Raw genomic sequence first — 23,366 nt, forward strand, 5'->3', positions numbered from 1 at the left:
GCTGCATGGAAGATGTGGCTGCTCAAAGGAGCCTTGGGAATGGAATCAGCTGAAGGAGGGGATGGTGGAGTAGGAGGGGAGACAGGAGAGGAGTCCCCCGCACAGACAGATGGTTAGGACCACGCAAGCCACCTCTGGGGACTGTGAGAGCTGCTCACAGGTGCACCCAGAGGAACCCCCCAGAACAGGCCCTGTGTGTCCCCAGAACCCATGCTCATGACAGAAGGGAAGTCATTCCTTGCCCCTGAGTAGCTGTGAGCCCGGGCAGCACGCTCTCACCCCAAGGCCGCCCTCTCTGATCCTGGAATCGGGTCATACTGGCTGCAGTCGTCTTCAGGGGCCCTGGTGTCTTCACAGCCGTCCTCATCAGAGCCATCGAGACAGTCACTGTGTCCGTTACACACAAGGTACCGTTTCAGGCAGCGACCTGAGGGAGGAGAGGGTGTGGAGGCCCTGGACCGCTCCCCTGTTCCAGTCACCCAGCCTTTCCACCAGGAGGCAGCCCTCCCTGCTCCACGCTGCCTGCTCTACCCTCCTTGCAGCCGCACTAACTCCCACCTGTAGGCCCCAGCTCCGCATTCCCCTGTGCGATCTGCCTCCACACTGCAGCCCTCCATGCCCCTTGCTTTGTGTCTCCCAGTGGCTCCACATCCCTCTTCCTCCAAACACCACAGCGCAGCCCCCTGTTACCTGCCTGACCCCATCTCCCATCTCTCTTTCCAAAACTCTGATACCACAAATACCCCGGAACGGACTGAGAGTCCCTGAATCCCCACGTTTTGCATGTTCTTTGTCTCAGAACTTCAGTTTTATTTCCCAAGTCTCAGCTGGATGCTGCAAGGAAGTCTACCCTGACTCCCCACACCAGATCTAGGCACCTCCTTAGAGACCCATGTGACGGTGTCCACATGCGCATTACAGCGACTGTCCCATGACACTGTAGTCCACTCCTCTTTCATCTCCTGAACTGGCGCGGAGAACCTCAAGGTCAGGTGCATTATGTTTTCATCTTTATATTAGCAGCACATGGTACACTGCCTGGCACATACTATGTGTCCAATAAATACTTCTTCAATGAGTGGATGAAGTGTACCTTTTCATGGTCTGCCAACAAATGTTCCTAGACTTTAATCAAAATTACTTGGGCTAATGCCCATTGACTGGAAACTGGATAAAGAAGATGTGGTATTTTTATAAAATGGAGTACTACTCAGCCATAAAGAATGAGAAACTAGAGACATTTACAGCTAAATGGATGCATAGTGAGGCCATACTCTTAAGTGAAATAAATAGGACACACAGGTGTAAATACCGAATAGTTTCTCTAGTGTGAGAAACTGAAAGTGTAAATAAGGATGAAAATGATTAAAATGAATAATTGATAATTTGAAATAAGAAAAGGTCCAAGGGTTTGGGGATGGTGGAAGGGAAAGGAGAAAGGGAAGAAGGGAAAGAAAAAAATTAGGAGAAAAAAAAATGGCATCAAACTCTGTGTAGATAGGGAAGGGTGGAGGGGGTGCAGGGTGCACAGGTAATGGGAGAAAAAATAAAAATTAAATGCATCATGTTCTGGTACAAACACCCAATGATAAATGCAAATGTATTTTATACCTAAAATATACCAATAAATATATATATTTTTAAAAAGTTACTTGGGCTGCTGGCTTGGCTTAAAATACAGGTTCCTAGGTTCCATCCCAATCCTTCAGAAAGTAGACCTCTAAGGGAAGGGTTTACAGTGTACATTTTTTTTTGGTACAGGGGATCGAACTCGGGTCTTTGCGCTTGCAAGGCAGGTGGCAGAACCACTGAGCTAAATCCCCGGCCCCTACAGTGTACACTTTAACAGGATCCCTTGGGAAGTGTTTTGCATGTTAAATTTGACAAGCACAGCTGGCCTCGCACTGAATGCTACTTACCTGTCTCTTTACACTGGAAATCCTGTCCACACTGTGGTTGCCTTAGACAAGGTGTAGGACTATTGCAGCTGGCTTGATCCCACATATCACCGCTGCAGATGGTTCCCCCAAACTTGCCTGGCTGCAGGAGGCTCCGGTATCGGTACTAAATCAGATTGTGAACCAGACACATTCCTGTCAGTCAACCGAGGTTTGTGCAAGTGGATCTCAGCGCGACAGAAGGAGCAGTGGCTGTGACTGAGAGCTGCCTACAAAGCTGGCCCCCGAGGGGCGGAGGGGCACTAACTGTCATGTGCTGCCAGAGGTGGCACTGTCACCAGCTGGAGAACTGAAAAAGAACTCCCAGCAGCCTGTGACAGACTGGGACAAAGACCTCTCAAGGATCTTCCTCTTGCTGGGAAGGACCTCTGCTCCTTTCTTCAACTGGTCAATCAACATTCATCTTTCCAGGGCTGGGGATTTAGCTCAGTGGTTCTGCTGCCTGCCTCGCAAGCGCAAGGTCCCGAGTTCGATCCCCGGTACCAAACAAACAAAAACAAACCTTCATCTTTCCAGATTCATGGTTTACCTCTCCTGCAAAGGCTTCCTGACTCTGCCACATACTCTGGGCTCTGTGTGCTTCCCTCTCTCCCAGCACCTGTCACACGTGAAGGAGCCTCCCCTGTTTACCTGTCCCTCCCACCAGCCTGTGAGCAACATGGACATGAAGGAAAGACCTACTTGGCCTCAGCCACCAGGTGCCTGACCAGATATGCTTTTAGGGGACATTTGCAGCATTTCTTCTGGTCACATCAAGCCCTCTTTTCTTGGGCTATGTCTCCTGTGGTTCCAGTGGGGAGACCTCACCCCCTCAGTCACAGGGATGTGTGAGTATTAGCCAGGCTGGGCCCACCAGGTAGACACATCTGCCTAGTTGTAATGATTGCTCCAATCCTATGGGTATTTTGTTTTTTGGAAAGAGAGCTTCTTTTTACTGGAGTTGCAAGAGATGTGGGCATCATCTTGCCTATTCTGCAGAAAGAGTCCACCCAAGCTGAAAGAAACCAAGAGAACTCTGAAGTCATCATCCGAATTGCTGGGTCCAGCACTGACTGCAGATGAGTATATATTGGTTGATGGGAGGAAGAGAATTCAAATGTGCTGGACTTGAGGCGTTATGGTTTCATAATAATGCTTTTTATACAGTTTTCGGTATCAGGTCCCAGTGTAAAAGGAGGAAGCTGAAGACTAGTATCATCAGAGAAATAGGATGGCCTATCTCTGCCTTCCAAATGATTAGAGTCTAGTCGAGGAGATGAAAAATGTAACAACACAAAACAAACTGTGCAGAGATCACCGACACAGAGTGTCCAGTAAAAAATTATGTAGCCCTGTGCTGCCCTGGATGTTGGTTCAGCCCACAAGCCCTTCCTTCAAGCATGTTAGTGTGTAAGAAAACCATGAGCCAAGCAGCAGTGACTTCCTGACTGAAATCTATTTCTTGCTTGCTATATGAAGTATTCATTTCTAGTATTTTGTGCCTCAGTTTCCGTGCCTGTAGCATGGGGTGGTTGGCCCAAGTGACCTCACTGATTACAACAACTAAAGATTCTTTCACTTGTGTCCGAAACTGACTGAACCTGGCCACGGGAATTAGTGGACTTCAGTTCAGATCCTAGATTTGCTCACCAACTGATAATGGCCAGGTTACTTACCTCTCCTGAGCTTCTCTGTTTCCTACAGTGGAGGGACTGGGTGAGATCTAAGTGGCAGAAACATGGGAGGGTGCACTCAGCCCTGTGCCTGGTAGATCATTGGTGTCTAATCACTATCATTGTGCAGGAAGTCTTTTCCAGATGACTTCCAGGGAAATGCTGGGGAGAAGGGCAATGTACTTATCCTCTTGGCCTGTAGTAGACCTTTTTCTGTTGCCAAAAACACAAAATCACAGACTCGGCAAATTATAAAGAAAGGAGAATTAATTCCGTTTATGGTTATGGAGGTACAAGGTCCAGGGGCTTTAACTAGATGGGGATGGCACTTTTGCTGCCAGAGTCCCAAGGTGGTGGTACAAGGCAGGGTATTACATGGTAATGGAAAGTGTGCGTGTGTGTGTGTGTGTGTGTGTGTGGTCTGTCTGTCACAAATGACCTAATCAAATCCTAATCACCTCAAAAGGCTCCACCTTGAAGCATCATATTTGGGTTAAGTTTCTACCCTCTTAATACCTCATCATGAGAATTAAATTTCAGCACATGAAGACTTGGGATCCCTTATAGCATATTCTCACCGTAACAGTCCTGCCTCTGTCTACTTAGCTCCACATTGGCACAGAGGCAGAAGAAACAAAGAGAGGTGAAGATGGGACCTCTTTTCCTGCCTTTCCCTTAACAGTGCTGGTCTGGTCAGAAGTTTGTAAACTCTATGCAAGGAGGTTTTAATTCATGACCAATGATGTCTTAATGATCAATTTAATTACGACCAATTTGGGCATATCAGATATGATTGTTAATTGTGATATGTCAATTTGGCTTAAGTAAGAACTGCCTAGGTTAGGCAAGCTCTGTGAGTGTCTGTGGATGATCGGCAGGTAGGCCACAAAGTGAGGAGGGAAGACCTACCCTGGGTGTGAGTGGAGCCAACCAATAAGTTTGTACCCTGGATGGAATAAAAAGGAAAAGAAAAAGAAAGTCTCCTCTTTCATCTTCTTCAGAGCTCCAATCTTTGTCATTGCTTTTGGGCTTTTATATCCAGTTCCTTCAGCCTTCTGGCACAGAATCTTCAGCCTTCCAATGCAGACCCTTTGGCTTTCCGACATGGACACACACTGGACTCTGCAGTGAACTCTAGGCCTGTGATCGTCCGCTGGATCCTCCACCTCTCTAGCATGAAGGCGGCCATTTTGCATTGTTCCACCCTGGATTCCACAAGCAGCCATTATAAGCCTGCCTTGTAAATCCTCTAGCGAAGCCAACTAGTATATCAGAATATTTCTATTTCCTCCCCACAATCTTATCCCTCTGTATGCAAATACAGGAGTGAAGAGTGTTCTCATGTACAGTGTGTTCTCGTTCTCACTTTTAAAAAGTATATCAGCTTTTTCACTGATGTAGTTACCCAGAGGACAACAATGGCAATAAAGCCATCATCAGTGCTGATGGTGGCCACATGCTTCACCTTCTTCATCGCATTTCATCTTCACAACTTCATAAGGCTTCACAAGTTCATAACTTGCTGTTGTGAATCCCATTTTAAGCTGGGTTAGAGTTCCAGTTCTGCCACTGACTGTACAGACATTGCTGGGCGAGTTGGTTGGTGTCTCAGGCCCTCGGTTTTCTCATTTGTCACGTGAGGTGTATGTGACAGTGTTGGCAAGATGAGTGATCATACGCGTAACAGCATTCACATGCTGCCTGGCTCCTGGAGTATTCTCAGGAATAGCAGTCATCAATGCCACCGCCACCCTCATACCAGCTGCGGGCAGCTCTAAAAGGAAGAGGGTCAGCTGACTGCCGGATGTCACTTACTCCTCTTCCACACGGGCATTTTGTTTGTTTTTTGAGACAGGGTCTCACCATGGAGCCTGGGCTGGTTTTGAACTTGTGATCCTCCTGCCTCAGCCTCTGAGTGCTGAGCTTGTAAGTGGCAGTAGGGAGGAGTGGTAAATCTCCCAGGGTTTCAGAGTTGGACTGACCAAGGATCAAATCTAGGCTCTGCTGCCTTAATGTGTGACCTACACAAAGTGGATGAGGCCGTGTATCCTTTTCAGTTGGAAGAAGATGTCCAACTACACAATCTATTCATTTAAAGCATTAGTGCCATGCCAGGTCCATAGAACATATTTGATAAATGGCATTTGATAATATTTGATATTATATTTGATGAGTGCCATATATTTGATGAGTGCCATCTCGTCCCTTCTGTCGTTCCTATGCTTGGAATCGACTCTGTAGGCCTTCAGGTTCATTTCCATCGGATCCCCGCTTTCTAGGTTGCTATCAAAATGAAGATAGGGTCTGCAGGCAGGTCGGTGCCACTACTCCCACGGGGACGTCTCCGTGCTTTTGCCTGTGTTTGGTGTCATTAAGACATAATTGTCTTTTCTAGCTCATAGATGATGTTTCCTTCCAGAAATGCACATCTTTGTTTGGGTGATTTTTAGAGGAAGAAACATATTAATAAAAAGAAACTAAGGTGGTCTTTTAGTTAAATAATTAACAGAATTTAATTATTTTAAGGATTGCTTTAAAGAAACACATGTCTTTTTGAGTCCCTAAAGAGGTAATTCAATTCCGATTTTAACTATAAGCAATTCACTTGTGTTATCTGCCATCTAAACTGAAATACATGAGAAAAAATTGGGTTTAGCATGTGTAATAGGTTGAATAATGGCCACACAAGGATATCAAATCCAAATCTGCAATACATGTAATGTGTCCTTGTGTGGGAAAAGGCTCTGTGCACAGAATGAAGGTTGCTGAGAAGTGATTACCTTAGATTAGCTGGGTGACCCTAAATGCCACCCCCTCGTCCTTACAAGAGGAAAGCAGAGGGTGATTTCGGGCAGACACAGAGGAGAAGACACACAGAAGAGGGGGAGGCCAGGTGACCAGGAGGCGGAGACTGGAGCGAGCACAAGTTAAGAATGCCAGCAGCCCCCAGGAGCAGGAAGAAACCAAGAATAGATTCCCCAGCACCCTCCGAAAGGGAGTGTGGTCCCGTTGACACCTCAGTTTCAGACTTCTGGTCTCCAGGCTGGGAGCGAATGCATTTCCATTATTTTAAGCCGTCAAGTTCAGGACATTTTCTGTCACCCTGACTCGGGAAATGGATACCAGTTTCAGGGCAAAATGAGAGTTTGGGGCCCAGAAACCTTAAACAAGGGCAGTCCAGGGTCCTCTGGAATTTTTCACAAATGAAGGGAACAAAATAGTAAATTTCAGGCTTTGAAACTGAATAAACTAGGTCCAAATTGTGTTTCTACTACTTCCTAGATCTGTATTTTTGAACAACTCATAAAAGACATCCACAGAGCAACCGTGGGTCCAGCCGAGGCCTGGGTCTGGATTGAGACTGGCCCTCAACAGAAAACAGGGTTTGATCCAAGGCCCTGGGGGCAGGCTTGAGAGGACAGTGCAGGCAGAGTTCTAGACAGCTCATTGCCTAGCAAACGTGTGTCAGGAAAGATACTTCACGCGCATCGGTCACTTAATGCTCATAATAACTCTAGACCGTAGGTACTGTTATGACTCCCATCTCCATATGAGGAAACGGAGCCACAGAAAGGATAAATAAAATATGCCCAAAGAATCGCAGCAGATAAGAGGCAAAGCCAGGTCTAAGCTGCAGAACTGAAGCTGAAACACTGGAACTTGACATTAAGGGCTGAGCGAAGGCAGCAGCGTTGGCAGCTAGGTGGGGACTGGGCACATCCCAGGGAAACAGCGGATGGTAGATTGCTTTCCAGCATCGCCGAGAGCCAGTGATTCTGCATAGTGCTAGAAATTTAACACTGCTCCCTGCCAGCACAGAGGGCTCCCAAGGTCTCCCTACCCTTCACACACCATGGGGTTCGGGACCCACTTTGGATCATTAAAAACTGCTTAGGTGAGCAAGACAGAACTCGCTCTGTCCCTCGGCTATGGCGGCCCTTTCAAATGCAGAGTGGAGCCTTGGGTGTACCAGCTGTGGCACAACCCAGTTATCTCTCGTCCCCCAGGGTAGCTTCTTATTTTGTTGCTCAGCTGCCTGCGAGCCATTTAGTATCTTGTTATTAAGTCTTCATCGGCCCTCTAGATGACCTTCACTAGAGGACAATAGGCCCAGGAAGGCCACTGCGGGTAAACGTGCCCACGCCAGAGGGTGCTTTTCTGCCTGTGACTGTAATGTGCACATAGCTCATAGCCTCACCCGATGGTGCCTCACAAACCAAGCTGGGAGAGGCAGACACCAGTTTCACCATCCAGGTGCCTGAGGTTCCCAAATACCTATTTTTCTAGACACACCTTCCCCAGAACTCCATGTTGATAGCCCCAGCTGCTTATTTCCATTTGAATGCCTAGTCCACAGATCAAGTCAGAAATTCTCCCCAACTGGCCACAAACGCTTTACCTTTCTGTGCCGGCAAGGAAAGCAGTCTGTCCACTCCGACCAGTCGCTTAGCTGGCAGGAAACTGCGGCAGGGGTCGTGGCGGCTCGACTCACTCTCCTAAATGCAAGAAGGAACCCTGAATCAATTCTGAAGTGCAAAATTTAAGCAAAGGAGGAAGCTGTGCGCATTTTCCTGCCTCTAAGGGGAAAGGAGGAACAAACATTTAGTGTGCTCTCATCATATGCAGACCCAGCACGACAGGGTTTGCGTACAGGATCCCTTTCATACCGCATCAGTTCCCAGCTCAAATGATTACCACTTTAAGGAGCTGAGTACTGGGGAGAGCTGACATTCTGCAAAGCCAAAGTACAGAAGTACAGTGGTCAGAAACGTGGGGTCCGGGTCCAGAGGATTGAGTTTCCATCTTACCCCCTTGGTGGCTTTGGAAACCTCAGCAAGTTACTTAACACGTCTGAGCTATAGTTTTCCAATCTATAAAATAATGTCAAAAATAACTCCCTGAGCCAGGTGTGGTGGGGCAGGAGCATGCCTGCAACCCCAGCACTCAGGAGGCTGACGCAGGAGGGAGGCCCCGAGTTCAAAGCCAGCCTGGACTACATAGTAAGTTCAGACTAGCTTAAACTACATAGTGAGATGCTGTCTCAATCCCTTGCCCCACCAAAAACATTACCTAAAGGAGTTATTGGAAGTATGCTAAAAGACCTATGAAGTGTTTGCTAAAAATTGACTTTATGCGATCAAAAAATAGCATGAATGTTTAAATTTTTTAGAAGTTTAAATGTATTATAATAAAAGATACACTGTTGCTAATCTCCTTCAGAATACTCCCTCTGGCTTCATACACACTTACCTCATCCTTCTTGCTACATTCTGAAGCAGTTCTGGAAGTCTTCTTTCACGAGTGTCTTTCCGTGACTGCCTGGATGCCGCGAATCAATTCAAGAAGTTTACGACAATTTTTATCAAATAAAAACATCATAGTGTTTCCTCATCCATCTTATTCACCAGATTTGACTCTTTCCCAAAGTCAAAATGAGCATAAGAAATAAACATTTTCTATTGATTCAGGACACAGAGGCAGCTATGGCAGCCCCACTAAAGACCTTCATGAAGAGAACTTCCAGAACTGCTTCAGAAACTAGCAAGAGGGATGGGATAAGTGTATTTGAAGCCAGGGGAGTATTTTGAGGGAAATTGATGGGAATGCGTCTTAATACTGTAATAAATTTTTAAAGTTTAAACATTCACCTTATTCTTTGATCACCCCTCATATTACATGCTGGAACATTACCTGGACTACATCATTTAGTCACTATGATAAACTAGGAGGCAAATACAATTAGCCCTATTTTAAATATAAGAAGTTGAGATTTCTAAAAGTAAAGGAAACCTTGCAGTCATAGATGGGAGATGACAGAAGAAATATTTGAACTAGCTGGTTTACTGGTAAAGGCCACTTTCTGCTCCTCCTCCTGCCGTTGCCTGGTTTACAAATTGGAACTGAGAATTCCACCTTGGGAACGCAGGTAGAACTGGAAAATGCCTGCTCCCAAGGCTGTGAGCTTCTCCTACCCCATGCTGCCTCCTACAAGGTACAAAGCACAAGCTCCCTGCCCCTAGCCTCCTTCCATGGCACCACCACTACTGTGGCATCACAGAGCCAAGTCACCTACTGACTATGATTGAAAGATGGTCCTGAGCCAGTTCCACTGCCACAGCCTCAGAGCCAAGCATCCTGGCTGAGATGGAGAGCACAATTTTCTCCCTAGTTGAGGGGGAAATGCTTCAAATTTCATGTTACTTAGGCAATGAACTGCTATTCATTATAAATGATGACACTGAGGATGAAACCCTAGGAAAAAAGGTGTGAAACAGACAGGGAAACTATGCTGTCTTTTAGCACTGATTCTCAACCTTCCTTCTCTGCACCCCTTACATTCTTACAAATCATTCCAGACCCCAGCAACCTTTTAACGAGACCACATCTACTGATATTCACAGAATTCAAAATAAAAACTGAGATTTAAAAAATTTATTAATGTATTTAAAATTATAATAAAACTATTGCATATTATCATAAATAAAACAGCTTTATTAAAAAAATATTTGCTAGAAAAATACTTCGTGTAGAGTAACACTGGTATTCTTGCAAATCTCTTTAGTGTCTAGTTTAGCGGAGAGCAGCTAGAGTCTCAGTCTTGCTTCTTCATTCAGTCTGTTGCTATGTGTTGCTTTAGAGGAAGTCTCTGAAAGAAATCCAGCCTTGCACCATCGTGGAGTGGGACCAGAAGAACCATTTTCACCACCTGTCTGGATACCTGCAGACATTCTCTGGATTACAACTAAATGTGACCAGTGGGAATTTCTTCTGTGATGAGTGCAATGTGGAACCTGAGAGTGTCATACTTTGTGCTCAGGTTCAGCGACATGCATTGGTTTAGGTACATTTTGAATGGATCTTGGGCCCATGCATGATTTTTCTTTAACATCATGCATTAGAACTTTAGAAAATAATAGCTCACTGGGAATGCCTATCTTATAAATATTTACATATTCTATCATACAATAGGAAAAAAAATAAAGTTTGCTAATATCACCAGTGATTTCACCAAGCGCATGTTGGGCGATAAACTTTCATTTTGGCATGAAAGCTCAAATTTTGTCATTGGTAACAAATAAGGTTAACTTGTTTTTCTTGAACTGATAGGAGGCTGCCTGCATGTTTTGTGACAAGGTATGCCAAATATCTAAGCCTAAAACCCATAATTTGCCTGGCAGTTATTTTTGCCAAGTAAAAAAAGTGTTCTAGGAAAAACGTGGTCTTACGGACTCGATGTTAGCTGACCTTGACTTCCATGTGTTGAAACCTAAGCCACAGTGTGAGGAGATTCGGAGTAGGATCTTTGGGAAGTGAGTAGGTCGGGACAGCAGAGCCTTGTGAATGGGATTAGTGTCCTTACTAAAGAGATCCCAGAGAGCTTCCTTACCACCCTGCCCTGTGAAGACATAGCGAAAAGATAGGAGAGCGGCCAGACACTACCTCTGCTGGTGCCTTAAACTTGGACAACCAGCCTCCTAAACTATGAAAAGAAAAAGTCTATAATATTCATATAATTTACATGCCCTCCACCAGATTCATTCACTCTAAGCCCCATGAATGCAAATATCGGCCATGTATTTGCTACTGAAACCTCACTACCTATCATTGGCGGGTTCGTGGAAGGTGCTTGGTAAGTATTTATGAAAGAAAAAAAAGAAGGGATGGAAGGAAGGAAAAAAAAATCTGTTTTTTGGAAAACAGCAGTGACATTGACAAGAGCTTCATTTGAATGTGATTCCTAGTAAATATCTAATTAAATAGACTTGGCATGCAGAAATTCAAATGACTCCAGGTTTGACCCAGATGTCATTTTGCTGATAGGCTATCCTTATAATAAAAGTATGGTGCATGGGAACATGGAGAAAAAAAATGATTCTAGAGGTAGGGTGCAGGTTTGGGAACAGAGAAGAAACCAAGATTTTTTCTGCATCTCACTGTAGAATCTGTAGAATTGTTTTGTTGTTGTTGTTGATGTTGTTGTTGTTGTTGTTGTTTTTGGTACTAGGGATCAAACTCGGGACCTTGTGCTTGCAAGGCAAGCAGTGAAACCTCTGAGCTAAATCCCTGGCCCTCACTGTAGAATTGTATAGATAATGTCACTATAAGACTGCATTATGATGGCAAAATGGAAGGAAACAGTAATAATGGATGGAAGCAAAGCTAGATGGAGCATTGCTGAGTTGGTGCAGTTTTAAAAGCTTTGTGACATGATGCCTAGACAGAGGTATACACAGTCACACTATCTCTGAGGCCAAAGTACAGAGGTACAACAAAGCCATTCATTCAATCATTACAGGGCTCCAGCCTTCAGCCACTATCAAGATGGCCAACATTTCCTCTGTATTCCAAAGAATTTTTAATGTACTTTATTTTTTATGATTATAAAAATAATACAATCTCATTAAAGAAAACACAACAATGATTATGAAAGAAAAATTAACCCAAATCCTACCACCATTTATATCATTATGTCTTGTACCTAGATGTCCTTGCAAAGCCTCATGCACTCATAGGAGGGGCTTTTCAAAATTGGCTGGATCTAGGGGGTGTGACTATGGATTAAGGGTGTATAGTAACTGGATTAGTCTACAGACTGGATTGGCATAGTTCTGGATATGGCTGAACAGATTTACTGAAGATGAGGGCCCCACTCTGGCTGTGGATGGTGCTGATTAATGGGCTTGTAGCCTGGGTGGAATATTAAGGGAGACAGGGAATGCAGGCTCACTGCTCCCTTCCTGCCTGTCCTGCTACGGACTGTTTCTCCTCTGCCAGCTGACTAGGGAGCTAGCTGACTATGGACTAAAACCTCTACAAACTCCAAGCTAAAATAAGCCTTTCCTCCTTTCACTTTGGGTGTCAGGTATTTATCTAAGCAATGAGAAAGTAACTGAGACAGTTATATTTTCTCAGTCACACTGCGTATAATATTTTACATACTAATTTTTCCACTTAATAGTAGAGCAGAAACATAAACTACTTAGGGCTGAACATGTTTCATCTCCCTCATATTAAATGAATAGATTATTGACACCCCCCCCAGTTTTACTGTATTATGAGTTTTTATTTAAGAATGTATCTGTAGAGTGGAATGACTAATTTTAAGCTTATGACATGTCACCAAATGACTTTCCAAAGGAATTGTATCAATTTTTAAGTTACTTAATGCTATAGTGTAGTGTGGTTCATTCCCCAAAGCTTCATGTGCTAGAGCCTTAATCTACAATGTGAGGTGGTGGAGGGTAATTCTATCATGTCAGCAGTACCTTCATGAAGGGATTGATGCCATGTCATTAATAGAAAATAGGGCAGAATGTGGGGTGGCTCATTACAAGGATGATGAGTCTCAGAGTGATGAAGGAATTGAGGTGGAGAGGAAATCTGTGATGAATTTTATATCTTGTAATCACAAGGGTGCAGCACCATCTTGAAGAGATTAGCTTCTTTAAACCATTCCACATGGTAGAAGTGAGTTAGTGCCTGTGAGCATGGGTTATTATAAAAGAGCAAGTCTAGCCCCTTCCTACCCTCTAGCTTCCTGTTTTGTCATGTTTCCTGCTCCCTCTGATGTCCTCAGTCATGTTGTGATGTAGCTAGAAGCCCTCACCAGAGCCAAAAAGATGCTAGCACCATGAGTCAAATAAACTTTTTTATTTTATGAAGTACTCAGCCCTAGGTACTTTTCTATAGCAAGATAAAATGGACTGATACACTTCAGAATCCATCAAAAATTCTGTGGCCTAACAAGTATTGGCAAATATTTTAAACCATCTTCCTGCTAGCAAGAATCTACTCAATTATTAGATATTTAATATCAAGCACTGGGATTCAGGAGCATTTGATTCTAGTCTTCTAGTTTGCTTTCTAATTTATTATGGTACCATGAGCAAATTAGTTTAACTATCTGGATTTTAGTGTTTTTGTCCTAAAAACAGCATAAGTCAACATAGTGTTGTTCCAGAATTTTGAAAATGTATCCTAAGGAGTGCTAGTTCTTGCAATATGCACACAGGAGAGGGAGAAAAAGAAGAAAAGTTCCATGGTCAAAGTGATTTGTGAAAACTGCCTACAATGGACCATTCATGGAGTTTTAAAATACCTAACTCTATTAAAAGCTCTTAGAAGTTTTGCGTTTTACTTTGGTTGATCTAACATTTCCTCATATTATTTTCAGATTTATAATTATTTTATTAGCTCATGTTCATGATACATAATGAATACGTTCAAATAGAAGAGAGTTGGTACATATACATAGTGCATTTTAATCCTTTTTACTTTCCCTTCTCTCTCTTCTCCCACTTTTCCTAGGTCCCCTTCCCATCTCCACAAAGTCTACCTTTCTATTTCCTATCATCTTATTTTTCTCCTTAAATCATGTGATGTTATGGTTTGAGTCTGAATGTCCCCCCAAAGCCTCATTTGGTCAGGGGCACCTGAATATGGAATGTGTGATGCTGGGATTAAGGGCGTGCGATTACTAAACCACTACACATGATTTTGTGGTTTAGAATTGACCTAATTCTGGTAGTCCGGATGGGATAAAAGAGGCAAGAAGAAGAGAAAGTTCCTCATATTTTTTTTTAACACAGATGGTTTTTTCACACAGCATCAGTAACACTATCTAACATACCCCGAAAGAGGTTTGGAGTCTCCCAAATATGCTTTGGAATCTGGTTTCTGACACTCACTGAGCTTCCACGTTCTTACTGAACATGGAAAAAAGAGATAATACCTGGGGGAACTGTTTTAAATATTCAGTAAGGCATGTATGTGAAGCCTGAGCAGAAGCCTAGGGCCCGTTAGTTTCTTCTCTCTAATTCTCTCTACCCGATACATGCTCTTCGAATCCCTTTATTGTCATCAAAAATACACTCTGTGTAAGGCTGTGGGCTAGTGAAACACTTCTCATCTACTTTTAAAAAATAAATTGGAGGACCGGGGATTTAGCTCAGTGGTTTCACTGCTTGCCTTGCAAGCACAAGGTCCCGAGTTTGATCCCCGGTACCAAAAAAAAAATTAAAATAAAAAAAATAAATTGGTATATTGGGCAAAGGGCCTAAAGTCTAGAGTTCGTTATGTAAACTTCAAGTCAATTCTTGACCTCAGAATATGGCTGCTTTGGCAATTTAGAAAACAAAACAATTTAGCTACCCATCTTAAACTAGAAGGTCAGAATGCGTATCTTAGATTATTGCCAGCGGGTTTTCCTAGTAAGTTGGCTGTGCTTGTACTCAAAGCTGATTGTCACTAATTATTATATAGTCTTGAGCCAACCCCATGCAATTACATGGGAATTACAACATGAAATGCAGGTTATTTGAAATTTGACTTTGAAAGTGCTCAGCTTCAGCAACCTCCATGTTGCTAAACTCAGTGAAGAGTTTTCTAGTTTTGTCTCATCCTCTGTTGGCCACTCTTTATTTTCTTCATGAAAACTTTCCTGTCTTGGATCTGTTCAGCACCATACTTCCTTGCTCTCTTCTACCTCTTTGGTCAGTTCTCTTTGGCTTCTCTAAAAACTGGAATTCCTAAAGGTGCACTGTTGCCTTTCTGATTTTCTTTTCTTTGCTTTGCTTTTTTTTTTTTTTTTTGGTACTGGGGATTGAACTCGGGACCTTGTGCTTGCATGGCAGGCAGTGGAACCACTGAGCTAAATCCCCGGCCCCCTGCCTTTCTTCTCTTACCATGTGCTTTCTCACCTTTAGGAGGTGAGCTTCACTCTGTGGCTTTGTAGACCATCTGTGCTGATGCCTCCTAAATGTAGATCTTCACCCCAGACCACGACTCTGTAACCCTACCTTGTTTACCCAACTGCCCCATTTTACATCTCTACTATGGCCTCTCAGTCATGGAAAGCTTAATGGATCCAAGTCTAAACCCTTAATTAATTCTCCTTCTAGCAAATTCTCCACTTTCAACATCATGAGTGGAACCACCATATACACGGAGGCTTTAAGCCAGATGCTCAGCAGGTCATCTTCAATTTCTTTTTTCCTCACTCTCATATCCCATCCCTTGGAAATTGTAATCAATTTTGCCATCAGAATGTACCTCAAACATCTTCCCTTCTGCCTATTGCCACCAAGCTAAAGTAAGTCACCACTATCTCTCACCCAGATCCTCTATGGCAGTAGAAACTAAGAGAGAAAGATTCCCAACAACATAGAACCAAGCTCAGTGACCTGTGGATCAAACCAAGTATTCAAGCATCTCCACAAGTGGCCTGTCAGAGAAGAGGCGAGAGAGGACAGCCCAGAAAACATATCTAAATTAACAATGGCAAAAAAGTCCAAATTTACTTAAAACTACAAACCTACAGAATCATATCAAGTCATATTACAGTGAAAACACCAAAACTCAATACTAAAGAGAAAATCATAACAGAAGTCAAAGAAGAAAGAACACACAGTGGAGCCTCGGTTCATGAACTTGATTCTTTCCATAATTCTGGTCAAAAAGTTCATTCCGACTTTAACTGCAACCAGAATCTTGGAACGAATTCTGCAATCAGAACCATGTAAATTATTAAGTTCATGAACTGAGGTTCCACTGCATTACATAAAGCAGAATGAAGCAGATTTCTCCTCAAACTGTACCAGCCAGAAGATAACAGAATGACGATGTTAAAGTAATGTGGGGAGAGGAGGCTAAGAAACTATTCACTTCAACTTTTATATTGAGTATCTTTCGAATGGTATCTTTCAAAATAAAGGCAAAATAAGGATGTTTTTAGAGCAATAACAATAAAAATGTCATTACCAAAAGACCTGCACTACAGTAAATATCAAAGGAAGTTTTTCAAATGGAATAAAAATATCAGAATATTTTTATTATTTAAAGGTAGGTGGTGAGAATTTAATGTGTATCACAAATCTGAGAATTTTAACAACAACATAATTAAAGTAGAATAGTTAACATATTAATTTGGAATTGGAAAAAAACATTAAAACTAAAAGATGGCCCCAAAACAAGTAGAAATGGAAACAAAGAAGACAGGGAACAAATAGAAAACAAACAGAAAGATGGTAGACTCTAAGTCAAGGCTGTAAGTCATTACATTCAGTTTAAATGGTCTAATTGCTATGGTTAAAAGACAGAGAATTTTAGGCTAGATAAAGTAGGCTCATTTTTGCATGTCTACATAAAGCACACTTAGAAATAAGGTCATATCATTAAAATAACATATTAAACACTTGCCATGAAAACACAAATAATAAGAAAGCAAGAATAACGGTATGACTAACAGATGAAATAAACTCCAGACCAAGGACAATTGCCAGAGGTCATGAAAGCTTTTCATGATGATAAAGAGACAAATAATCAAGAAGACATGACAACCGTGTGTGCGTGTGTGTGTGTGTGTGTGTGTGTTTAATTACTGACCTTCAAAATACATTAGGCAAAAACTGACAGAACTGAAAAAGAAATACACAAATCTAGAAGGATAGCTAGATATTGCAACATCCCACCCTGAGTAACTGATAGAAGGAGGAGATATAAACGAGCAGCATCAAACGCCAGCTTGGCTCAATTGACTTTGAACCATGTACATTGAACAATTGAGTGCACATGAAACATTCACTGAGACCATATTCCTAGTCATAAAACAAATCTCAATAAATTAAAAGAATTGTAAATTCTAAAATCTTCCAAGCTGCACACATATGAAAAGGTAGTATTTGTATAAAATATGTAATAGAGATACGTTCATGTTGCAGCAAAGGATTATAACTTCCTCACATCACCATTGCTTTAAAATGTTTTTCTCAAATAACCCCGTTTCCAGTAAGACACTATAATGAGCAAATGTTAAACATGGCCCTATAAAAATAAATGTGCACCATTAAAATGTAAAGTATATGATTCGCTTTTGATGTTAGGGTTCATGTGATATTTTTATCGTGGAAGGAAAAAAGAAGTGCTATTACCAAAAACAAAAGCCAGTTTGAAATCCCTGACTTATTTGGGAGACCCATGCCAATTGGCACATTATAAATTTCTTCTCTCTGATTATTGTAACCATTCAACAGAATGGAAATACCGATAAATAACAATAACAATCACAGACACCACTGGGGACCGCTTCCCCTGAATGCTCACTAAGTACCAGGCATTGTTCTAAATACTTTTCACACATTGAATTCTTGCTCTGAATTTCCTCCCATTTTGCAAGTAAGGAAAAGAAAGCTCAGAAAAGTTAAATAATTTGCACAAGATTACACAACTAGAGAACAGCCAATGCCAGAATCTAAACTCAGTAAAATAATTTCACCAGTAAAATAATAATGTAGTTTTCCATTTTCCAAACCAATGTCAGATAACCTGGCATTAGACATGAAAACCGCATGATTTCCTACTTCAGCATTTTGTAAAGTATTTAATTGTTTTTCTTTTGCCTTGACTTGAAATTTGCCCCTTCACTGGCCTGTCTTGTTTGATAAGTTCAACAAACATCAAGATTCTTTGTTCATTTTCAAAAAGGATTACAATGATAAGCTTTTATAATTAAGACTATCTCAGTGGAGATTTCCTTTACCACTGTTCTCTTGCCTTCGTCTTCTAATTATTAGAGATGAATTTTCTGATTTTCCAAAATTATATTTGCTTTAAATACAAGTTACAAATTAACTGCTTACAAAAATGCTCTCCCCTCCTTCTGAACTGTTATATAATGGAAATCCCTCTTGCTCTAGTATATAAAAGCAATAATGATTCAAAATTGAATCATCTATTAAGAATTTGAATAAAAAGACTCTATTTAAAATTGTCAACATTTGGGACACAGGGACTGCTTAAAAAGTATCCCAAAGGTGAAATAAAAGGCTGCTTAAGCACAACAAAATATTTGATGTTGAGATATAAACAGCCTAAAACCAAGTTGGAAATCTCAAGGAAATAGAATGAAATGTACATATGAAAATATCACCTCTGTCTATTACCCCACAGCAAAAGGTAAACTCACTTTGGAATGACATGACTGAGCATCTCTACAGTCTTTTGCCTTTTCCAAAATAATTTTGCATACATTATCTTATTTTACCACCCCCCGAATACCGTGAGACAGGTATTCTCATGATTCTCTTTTATAGATAATGAAGTAGAAGTTAACTGTCTAACATCACTCTGGAAAACTACCATTTATTAAGTGCCTACTATATGCTGACTACATTCTACACCGAGGATCTTATTTTATCTGCTTTAGCTCTTATAAAGGAGGCATCATTGTTCTTATTTTACAGACAGGGAAATTGAGGATCAAAGTGATTAAGTGATTTCTCCCAATTCCCCAGCTCCCATTGATTACAATTTGATTCACACATGGGCTGGTTTGAGTGCCCAGCCTGGTCCCTTGCTCTCCTCCTTCGCTGGGTCAGTAAGAACTTGCAATGAGGCCGATGTGCCCCAACACAGCAGACAGCAGAGTGCCATGGCACCCCAGCAGGTCACTCCTATCTCACAAAGACATGGCCCACTTACTGGTCCACCTTGTCCTGTGCAGTGACCCAGGGCTGGCAAGACACCAAGGACAAGAGGAAGAGAGCAACAGCCATCATCTCATCCAGAAACCACCACCTTTTGCTCACTTGAAGAAATAAAACTATTCAGGGAGTTGGAGTAAAAGACTAGAGGGTGGGGTCTTACATGTAGCTAATGCTCAAAACTAACAGCACCCTTGATTTCTGCTCACAGGTGATTAACCAGTAACCAGGGTATTGATTAGTCAAATACCTTAAAAATAGTCAGACACCGAGACCCATGGCCCTTTAGACCTTTTGAAAAGCAATAACCATGAGTTAATGAAAACTAATATTCAACCAGTAACAATTTAGCAGAAGATGTTATTTTCAGATAGAGAAAACAAAACGAAACAAAACCAAGATCCACTTGCAGAATTCTTGCTCTGTTTGAGTGGCGTTTGGAACTTCTAAGGTCAGATCAATCTGTTTTGGAAGATTGAAACAAGGCTAATACTGGTATATCTGCTCAGACTTAAGCAGCCAGATAAAAGTAGGAAATGCATGTAATTACATGGAGGTGCTGCTATATATTGCTAAACATCTGGGGCCTGAAAGATATTAGTGGACTTTCCACTTGTCATTACATGCATTGGGTATCATTAAGAGGCAGCCTATTTGTGTCTAGAGTGGACCAGCTATCTTAAACAGACACTTCCAGGAGCACTCTCTGGAATTATAAGGTCAGTAAGATGCCACACATATGCACTGAGGAAGGCATACCAACATACACTCTCTTACTCTTCCACACATACATTAAATTACCTTAAGCAAACAGAGGCAGATAAGTGGATAGATGGCTAGACAGACAATTAAGCACCTACTATGTGGTGGGCCTTCTGTCTGTCTTGTTTAATCCTCATGACAAGACCATGACATGAAAATTATTAACTCCATTTGCAGTTGAAGAAATGGAAGCCCAAAGGAGTTAACTGTTTGGCCAAGGATGTACAGCCACCTCTGTAGCCTTTGGGAGATTCAGATTCTGCCCGTAGCAGGAATAGCCAGTTGCATCATTACTAATCTCAAATAAGTTATGGGGAGTTGTGTTACAGGCATCTCATGGGCAGAGGCAAGGGATACTGCTGAATAAACTACACAGGACAGCCCCCACAGCAAAGAATAATCTAACCCCAAATGTCAGCAGTACCTAGGTTGGGACGCACTTCCCAGGAAGAGGCTAGCCTGCCTTCCCCTGCCCCTGAAATCCTGGTGGATTAATTTTTTTCTTTTCATGTGCAGACTAATAGGGTCAGCTTTCTTAAACTAGCTCCTTATTGAAAGTTCTCTGGTGACTCTGCTCCTTACCCAAGAACTCAGTGGCCTTCAGGACTGCTCTTTAACCATTAGTCACCTCTCCCACCTGTATCCCTAGCACGGTCCCTTAAGTTCTATCATATTCCTGTGTTTCGCTTTTCTTCCTCTTTCTTCCTGACTGCCTTGATCTGTTTCAAGGCCTCATCTCCCCTTCTGAAGCCTAACTGATTCCTAGTCTTCATTCCATACCTCCTTCTATATCACTGCTGGATTCACCTACAAGAAAACTGGCTCTGGTTCACTCTTTTGCTCTGCAGCTTTCAGTGGCTCCCCATTGTCTGCAAAGCTATAAGTCCAAATTCCTCCATAAATGGGTCCCAGCCCAGCTTTGCAACCCTGCCTTCCAAGCCTTAAAGTGATCCAACAGGACATGGGCTAGCTTCCTCTTACCTCCATATTGGTGTAAATATGAAGTGTTCCCCCAAAGATTCATGTATTGAGGGTTGATACCTCAAGCAGTATGCTCAGCGGTGGGGCTTTGACTTCAGCAATGGATTAACCCATTGATGAATTCATAGCTGGATGGGCTTATTTGGAAGTAGGTCCCAGTTAGGGGAAGCAGGTCACTAGAGTGTACCCTGCCTCTTCCTCTGTCCTGGTTTTCCTACTCTCTCTGCTTTCTGGCTGTCATGAGGTGAGCAGCTTTACTCCACCACACCCTTCTGCCATGATGTTTCTACCTTAGAGTCAGCCAGCCATGGACTGGAGCCCCTAAATCATAAACCTAAATAAGCATGTCCTCCTTTGCATTGTTTTTTCTCAAGTATTTGATCACATTAAAAAAAGAATCTTAACACACCTTCCTGTACTTTGTCACTGTTCTGACTTTGCCCGCACTGGGCCTTTCACCAGAATGACGCTTATCATCCCTGATCCCCTTACCCTTCTATCCCATGTCCCTTCAAAATCAGGTCTCTCTCAGATTCCCCGCTGATGGTTCCATTTGGAAAGAATTTCTTTGTTATTGAAACCTCATAAGGACCCCACCGGCACTTTTAATTTTTGCCTTATATTATGTTTTTCTGAGAATGGGATAAATACGGAGAATGAATCTTTCTTTAGCGTAAGTTCTGTGTCTGATTCTTCTTTGTAATCACCCATGTCACTTACTACTGAATCTTTAACAAGAAATCTTTGTTGATAGAATAAGCAAATGAGTCAATTAAAAGTAAATTTCTATTTCACAATACTTTCAGGTATATTTTTGCTTTTAATCCTCAGATAGACAGCATTAAACTGAAGAGAATCTTGAAAGTCAGGGACACAGTGGTAAGGAGGAAGAGAACAAAGATAGATGGAGAACCAGACCTTGTGCCTGCCATTGCCAAGGTCCGTTTAACCCTCACAGCCATCTTGCAAGGCTAATAATACTAATGCAGTTTTGAGGATGAGCTCGAGATTCAGAACGGATAAAAGTAGTTTGCTTGCAATCATAAAACCGGTGAGTCTCAGAGTCATGGATGTATCGTCTGTCCCACTGCAAAACTGGACTTCTTTTTGGTCTGGTTGTTTGGCTGTTAAGCACTTTGTCAAGACTAAGGCTGGGTCCTCTAGCAGTGGTCTTCCAGTCCCCTGTCCATTATGCCTTAGTGCTGGGTGAATATCATTCCCAGGGCACAAAGGAAGGAAAGTGAACGGAGTGATAATCACGGGATAAGCAAAAGGGAGCTGCGAAGTCAGACGGGATTGTTCTGTGCGTCTGTGAGAACATACATGTCTGTGATACATGCACACACACACACAGGGCACGCTGGGGCGGCGGTGGAGCCCCCATCTGCTCTCAGTCAAAAATATTCAACGATGAATGAGAAACGCCAAAAACTTGTTAGGTTTGCATGTGTGGATTTCACCTTAATTGTAGCATTCTGCTATCAAAAATAGATAGCTATTAAACACCAGGCAGAAGAGACGGTGAGGTGATAATCCATTTTGAAAACGCATCGCCTGTGTCATGGAAACACTTTGCCCCATCTAAATCAGCCTGTGAGTTATGGCCTCCAAAGAGAACATGCCCTGTGCTGCCTCAGACTGCCACCACAGGGCAACATCCAGGTCTGGAAAGCTTTTAAAAGTTTTGCACCCCCTTCCCCTACGCTGAGCCCAACCCAAACAGGAAGTCCAAGTTCTGCAAATCTAATGCGAAAGCAAGTGATTTCCTGGAGTGAAACACTACTTCAGGTCAGAAAGCGGCTCTAACCAGGCACTGTGTCCTAGTCTTGGGTTCCTCATCTGTGAAAACGAGTGAAAGAACACTTACCTGAGAGGATAAGATTAAACAGTGAATGAGGAAATTCACTCACAACTAACTGGGCGCTTCGAACAGCTGTTTCTGCTTTGCTGAAACAGTGCACCCCTTCCTTGTATCAATTTTGTATCTATTTTTCTTCTTTTATGTGCACGGGTGTTCCATTTAAGTACCTATAAAACTGAGGAGGGGTAGAAAGCACGAGCCTGTTGAGGAGACTGAAGGAGGAGGCTGGAATGTGGGAAGTTCATGTCCAGGCACTGTAGGCAGATTTCAACTCCCCTTGACGGCAGATGCTGCCAGCAGGAGCAGCTGTAGACCCCTGGAGACAAAGTGGTAGAGGGGCTCACTCCCCATTTCTGCCACGTTCCAGTACCATCCTGGCACCTGGAGGGTTTAAAACCTTGAGAGGAACTCAAAGTAGCAACTTTGACTTGGCCTGGTCATCTCACAGTTGCCAGAGCTAGTGACATTTCTTCCAGGAGCTTACTGGTTGGCAGCAACAGAGATGCCTGCGCATATAGTGGTGTGGATCTGTTTGAGGTATGTCTGCCTCTGGGGTGTGTGTGTGATGGCTGTGTGATGATATTCTGCTTCCTCACAGAGAAGCCTACACACTGTCCAGCACAGCACTGGCACGAAGTCTGCAGGGGCTCCCACCCTCCTCTCTCCACTGCAA

The 23,366-nt window shown here is 42.6% G+C and overlaps 1 protein-coding gene across 2 annotated transcripts in view; it reads right to left on the reverse strand.

The window, feature by feature from the left end:
- The window catches only part of C8a (complement C8 alpha chain), a 53,970-nt gene extending 34,711 nt beyond the window's left edge, over positions 1 to 19,259 (reverse strand). For both annotated transcript variants that reach the window (XM_004869624.4, XM_004869626.4), the window contains exons 1-4: positions 19,088 to 19,259; positions 8,010 to 8,106; positions 1,920 to 2,064; positions 280 to 427 (exon numbers count right to left, since the gene is read on the reverse strand). In XM_004869624.4, coding sequence (XP_004869681.2) covers positions 280 to 427; positions 1,920 to 2,064; positions 8,010 to 8,106; positions 19,088 to 19,164 — 467 coding nt within the window. In that variant the 5' untranslated portion in view covers positions 19,165 to 19,259. The remainder of the gene's footprint in view (positions 1 to 279; positions 428 to 1,919; positions 2,065 to 8,009; positions 8,107 to 19,087) is intronic.
- Between the last annotated feature and the right edge of the window lie 4,107 nt (positions 19,260 to 23,366).

The sequence above is a fragment of the Heterocephalus glaber genome, unplaced genomic scaffold (assembly GCF_053883595.1).
Source record: "Heterocephalus glaber isolate CG9 unplaced genomic scaffold, H.glaber_assembly_v1.0 deba00001447, whole genome shotgun sequence".
NCBI lineage: Eukaryota > Metazoa > Chordata > Mammalia > Rodentia > Bathyergidae > Heterocephalus > Heterocephalus glaber.